This window comes from Zonotrichia albicollis, chromosome 35 (assembly GCF_047830755.1).
Source record: "Zonotrichia albicollis isolate bZonAlb1 chromosome 35, bZonAlb1.hap1, whole genome shotgun sequence".
Classification (NCBI taxonomy): Eukaryota; Metazoa; Chordata; class Aves; order Passeriformes; family Passerellidae; genus Zonotrichia; species Zonotrichia albicollis.
The window spans coordinates 1,436,179-1,441,773 of record NC_133853.1 but is presented as its reverse complement, the minus strand read 5'-3'; the positions used below and the strand labels follow the sequence as shown (position 1 = coordinate 1,441,773).

At 53.8% G+C, this 5,595-nt stretch overlaps 1 protein-coding gene across 3 annotated transcripts; it reads left to right on the top strand.

Moving 5' to 3' along the window:
- Nucleotides 1–1,131: 1,131 nt before the first annotated feature.
- LOC141726501 (uncharacterized) lies at nucleotides 1,132–4,473 on the top strand. 3 transcript variants are annotated; one of them, XM_074531412.1, is made up of 3 exons: nucleotides 1,132–1,481; nucleotides 3,303–3,384; nucleotides 3,570–4,473. In XM_074531412.1, the coding sequence occupies exons 2-3, from the start codon at nucleotides 3,330–3,332 to the stop codon at nucleotides 4,238–4,240; spliced, it is 726 nt and encodes a 241-aa protein (XP_074387513.1). In that variant the 5' UTR covers nucleotides 1,132–1,481; nucleotides 3,303–3,329; the 3' UTR covers nucleotides 4,241–4,473. The 3 variants fall into 3 exon arrangements, with proteins under 3 accessions (XP_074387513.1, XP_074387512.1, XP_074387511.1); XM_074531411.1 differs by lacking the exon at nucleotides 1,132–1,481 and adding an exon at nucleotides 2,598–2,799; XM_074531410.1 differs by lacking the exon at nucleotides 1,132–1,481 and having other exon boundaries at nucleotides 2,998–3,384.
- The last annotated feature ends 1,122 nt before the right edge of the window (nucleotides 4,474–5,595 follow it).

Genomic DNA, 5,595 nt, shown 5'->3' with positions numbered 1-5,595 from the left:
TACAGCTTTAGAATATATAAAAGGAAACATGCTTATCTCACACCTTAACAAAACTGTGAAAAGCAGCATGAGAAAGGAAGATGAACATCAACTCAAGGATTTATGGTTTCGACCAAGTGTAGCTGGACATCACTGTTATGAGATTTATAGTCCTTGCAATTAAAAGGTGGACCCACATCTGGAATCTGGACCACACCGTCTGGGAGATTTCTTCCTTCTTTCGGAAACCGAACCATCACAATCTGGGGATACTCCTTTCTGGGATACATCCTGAGAAAAATTAATTCACAATAGGTATAGAATTGGGATGTAAAAATTGGGAATAGAAACTGCTGAGAAAGCTGATGAATACCCCTATAAATACCTGTAACCCTCAATTATCAGTGTGCAGTTGGAGGGAAAACTTCCCCCACCGTACCCAGCGCTGTATTGCTCATGCTTTACCATATTAATTAATAAATTGATTGCTGCTTGAATATTGGCCTAGCCAAGCTTCTCATTTGTAACACAGTGTTCAGTGGCTGCTCGAGAGGTCTCTGTACCTCATGCCATGGGAATGCTTGGGAGGGGCTGGAGGGGTTGTCCCTGTCCCTGTACCCCCAGGCCATTCCCAGGGGGTCTCCATCATTCTCACCCCAGGGAATGCCTGGGGCGTCTCCCTCCCTCTCATCCCTGTGCCAGGGGGTGCTCGGAGCAGTCTCTGTCCCTCTCAGCCCAGGGGATGCTCAGGAGTCTCTGTCCCTTCACCCTGGGGATGCTAGGGGGGTCTCCATCCCTATGGCCTCAGGCAATGCCTGCGCAGGGCTGGGGACCAGGGGCTCTGTGTTCCTCTCACCCCTGAGGGTGCACGGGCTGGGGGGGCTCTCTGACATCCTCACACGTGAGTAAAGGTGCAAATGAGACCATGAGAACGCAACCTGCGGATCTGCTCGAACTTGGATTGTACTTTCCATTTCTTGAATGGAAAGGAGTGAGGGAGAGAAATAAATCAGAAATGTTCTCAGAGAGAAAGAAATATGAAAAGGCTCCGGCCCAAGACCGTGTACCTCCCGGGGACACCCGTAGGGCGCAGCGCCTTTCACAATTTCAGCCAATCAGAGGAGGCACTAACCAAGTTCCAGCCAACCGGAGCCTTTCTCGCCGATGACTCGCCGGTTGCCAGGCGGACCCGCAGAGCCCGGCGGCCCCGGAGCGGAATTTGGGGCTCGGGCCGGGGGGACGGATCCGCCCCGGGGGGGTCCCCGAGCCCCCTGCCCAGCCCTGGGGCCGATCGGGGGCTCCCCCACCCAGCAGCCGGTGCTGCGGGGCCGCGGGGCAGAGCGGTGGGAAAGGGGGGTCCGGGCTGGGAGTGAAGGAAATGCGGGAGGAAGGGGAGGGAGAGGAGGAGCGGGAGAGGGAGAATCCCGGCGCTCGCAGCGCCCGCACTCCGAGCCTGCAGCACCCCCTGCCCCGGGAGCATCGCCCCCAGCACCGAGCCGCAGGTGACGGCGGAGGCCGAGCTCGCCTTGGCTCCAGCCAGGGGTCTCCGGGAGGATTTTTTGGAGAGTGTTCAGAGCAGGCAGATGCCGGACTCGACCCCCGGATATCTCCGGGCTCCCTAAGAGGAGCTTTTCCGGGGGGAGAGGAGCCGCGATCGCCCCTCGGGAGGGTCCCGGGGTGTCCACGTGGGGATGGCCCGGTACCGACGGGGTGGGATATTGGTTTTGGGGATCCCTTTGAGAGCTGGGGCTGTGGAACGGGGGACCCCCGGGGCGAGGAGAGGGGAAGGGGCGATACCGGAGTTGGGGGACCCCCGGCAGCCCGGAGATGAGGCGGGGACGGGACCCCCTGACCCTGACAGGGGTGTCTAGGGTCGCATCATGATGCTCGTACCCCCATCGGTCTGTTTAGCCCAGAAATGAGTTCTGCACCTTTAATGCTGGTTCTGAGGGCGAAGGGGAGGAGGAAGAGCAGTAGTTTGTTTTCATACGCTGCACTCACTCCTCCACATTCCGGGTCCTGGACTGTTGTGATGCCTTAAGGAGCTGGAACAGAGGCCACATGGAGTTAAGAGGAATAAAGTTGATTTTTATTGAAGTGCCTTTAAAGGCCACACCCTGGCAGCAGAGGAGCCATAGCTGTGGTTCTGCCTGGATGGCTCCAAGATGGGAGCAAAAGAGGGCTTGGTCATGAGATCTCACATTTAAAGAAGTTTTGGTCCATTTGTATATAGAAGTTATCTGCTCAATTAATAGTTTCAAATGATGAAGTTACATCTTCCTTGCTTGCATGCCTGCTGTTCTCTTTTCACATTGTTTATGCTTTGGGCCTGAAGTTTTAAGAGATTGTCCTTGAGTCTCCAGCTAGAACAGGATTGTTGTGTCTTCACCACCCTGTGAAAAGATCCCAGTAACACTTAATATAAAACTAAAAGCTGCACATCAAAACAGAATGCAAAAATTTAAAACCTAAGGTATCAGTTGTCTGCAGTTGGACAGACAGCAGGACAGAGCTCTCCTTTGCTTTTAGTTAGTTTTAGCTCGCTGAGGCAGAGAAGTTCCTCCAACTGTGGTTTTTCTTTTTCTTTGGAGCTGTTTAAACCTGCTCTGGACTGAACACCCAGAACACCACTGGCAGCTCCCAGCTGTGGCCCACCAGGCTGAGCCTGGGCCGCGGCAGCTCCAGTGCTGGAGGGGCCGTTAACAGACTGATAAGAGACTGATAAGAGACTGATAAGAGACTGATAAAAGACTGAGTGAGCCGAGCTACAGCCCACGGAGGGACTTTCTGAGTTTGTCATCTCTTTTGGAGCGGCAAGAGGTTTTATTTTTTAATATTGTTCATTTTTTGTGCTGGTGAATGCTTTGCCTGTTAAATAAACAGGTTTTTTCCCCTTTTCTCCATGGAAATATTTTCTCGATCTGGTTGGAGGAGGGGCCGCTTGAATCTGCTTTCTAGAGGAAACGCTTTTGGAGAATTTATCCCAAATTTGCCCTAAACCAGGATAGGGTGTTGGGAAGAGGGGAGAGCCCCTAGTGACAGGACTGGGGTGAGGCTGGAGAAGGGGACCCCAAAACCCCCCAGCATCCCTAAGCAGGACCCTGGAGAGGGGAGATCCCCAGTGCCCATGGGATCTCCAACAGCCCTGAGACAGGGGACCACCAGAACCCCAGAGACTGGAAATGGGAAAATCCTGGTGGCTTTTTTTGATTCACTCTTGATTTTTGAAGGTTTTTATGGACACCAGATGACTTCAAGTGATGGACTTGGGTGGGAGGAATCCCCAACCCAAGGCATTCGCACCTTGTTTTTCCCCAAACCAGGATTTCCCATTCCCAAACCTTGGCAATATGGAGCAGGAGAAGGCTTGGAGGAAGAGGAAGATGCCCCGGGACACCCAGGCAGGTGAGGAGGAAGTCAGTGCCCCTTTCCCCTCTCTCCTGCTCCATTCCCCAGCCCAGCACAACCCCAAGCTGCTGGACAACCCTGCTGCCAACCCCATCCTGCTGGGGATGCACTGGGGGGATCTCCTTCCCCTTTTGGGTGGCACGGAGGCAAATCCCATCCTCTCCTTGTCCTTCCTCCCCCAGAGAAGGAGCTGAGGATGGAGACCAGGGAAGAAAAATCCCCACAGCAGAACCTCATGGAAGAGGCCGCTTTGAGTGACTCCACAGTGCAGGAACCCAATGGGGAGGAAAAGCCTTGGCAATCCCGCACAAGGAGGGGCTGCAAACCCAGCCCAGGGTGCTCTGAGGAGGAAAGACCCACCCTGAACCAGGAAGGAGGACAGAGCTTCAGCCAGAGCTCAGAGCTGGTGGCCCATGAGCAGCTTCATGCCAGCGAGAGGCCCTATGAGTGCTTGGAGTGTGGGAAGAGCTTCAGGAAGAGATTCAACCTGATCTGCCACCAGAGGATCCACACTGGGGAACGGCCGTACGAGTGCTTGGAATGTGGGATGAACTTCAGCCACAGGTCTGACCTGGTTGTCCACCAGAGGTTCCACACTGGGGAGAGGCCCTACGAGTGTCCCCAGTGTCAGAAGAGGTTTCACACCAGCACCCACCTCCTTGTACATGAGCGCATTCACACCGAGGAGAGGCCCTTCTGCTGCCCCGACTGCGGGATGGGCTTCAGGCACAAATCCACCCTCGTCACCCACCGGCGCATCCACACCGGGGAGAGGCCCTACGAGTGTCCCCAGTGTGGGAAGAGCTTCTCAGACCGCTCGTTCTTTACCCGACACCAACGGAGGCACCGGTAAGGGCAGCCCTGTGAGTGCCCCAGCTGCAGGGGGAGCTTCCTGCATTGCTCCAGCTTCATCCCTCATGGGAGGACCCACGTTGGTCAGAGCCCTGGCGATCCACATTTCTGGTGATCTGCATTGGGAAGGCGGCTGGATATTATTTTGTTTTGACCCTAATTTTCTTTGGATTCATCTTCATCCCTTTAAAACAGAGGAAATTGGGGTAAAACTCAATAAATTCATCAATGGCATCTAAAGCCTCACTTTTTACTTGTGTTTCAGGGCAATCTGGGATTCAAGGAGATAATTGGGAGAATTTGGGGGTATTTGATGTACTTGTTTCCCTTTCTTGGCACTGAAAGAGACAAGAGGGTTCAATCTGCACCTCAATGCCACTGAAAACTACTCAATCCCACCCCAAAATTCCTGGATTCCACAGCTCTTTGTTGTGGAATGGGGTTGGAAGGGGATTGAGCAAAGTGACCTTCAAATCAGGAGGCTTGACATGGGCATTAGGTGGGGCAGGATGGGTGGGATGGGGTTTGGGAGGTGGGAAATGGGGGAATATGGCTTGGGAAGGGAGTCATGATGTCCACGAGGAGTGGGATGGGTTGGGGTTGGGACTGGGGAGGTGGGCTGGGGTCTGGAATGAGACAGCCAAAGTTTGGGGATGATGAAGGGAGAGAAAGCCCTTTACTGAGTGAGTTCTTGAATAATCCACATTCCTGAAGAGATTTTGGAGTATCTCATGTTTCTGAGGTAGTTTTGGGGCACTCCCCAGCTCTTGGGGGTTTCCTGAGAGCAGCTCCATGGACCCCCATTGCCAGGGGTGGTTGCATTGGGCACGAGCTCAGAGCTGTAGCCAGAGTCTGTTGCCTCGGTGCTGGAGAGCAGAGAAATGATGAACGGCCCCAGACATCTCCAGTGTGTGTTTGGGGCAGGGAGAGTTCTGCATAGGTGGGGTGGTCACTGCCCCACCCCAGCCACTGCAGCCTCTGGTGCAGCCCCAAAGTGGCTGCCAAGCCCCTGGCACCCTAAAACCCCACCTGGGAGAGGGACCAGAGCAGGTCTGGCTGTGACACGGGTGTGACACTGACATGTCCCACGGCCCTGGAGCTCACAACAGCTGAGATCCAAGACTGACTGTGGATCTCTGTCTCCCTCTCTCTCTTCTCCTGACTTCCTTTTATCAAAATCTGTATAACTTGAAGTTGGACGGGTTAGAGTTTGCGAAGTCAGTGCTTTGTCAAGTGCTTTACTGTAATTCAATGCTGTTTAAGTTTTCCTAAGTACGTCATTCTCTGAAGTTTGCAACTAAAAATTTGTTCTCCACCCTCCTGAGCAGTTTGTTGTTTTCTCCTCCTGGACATGTT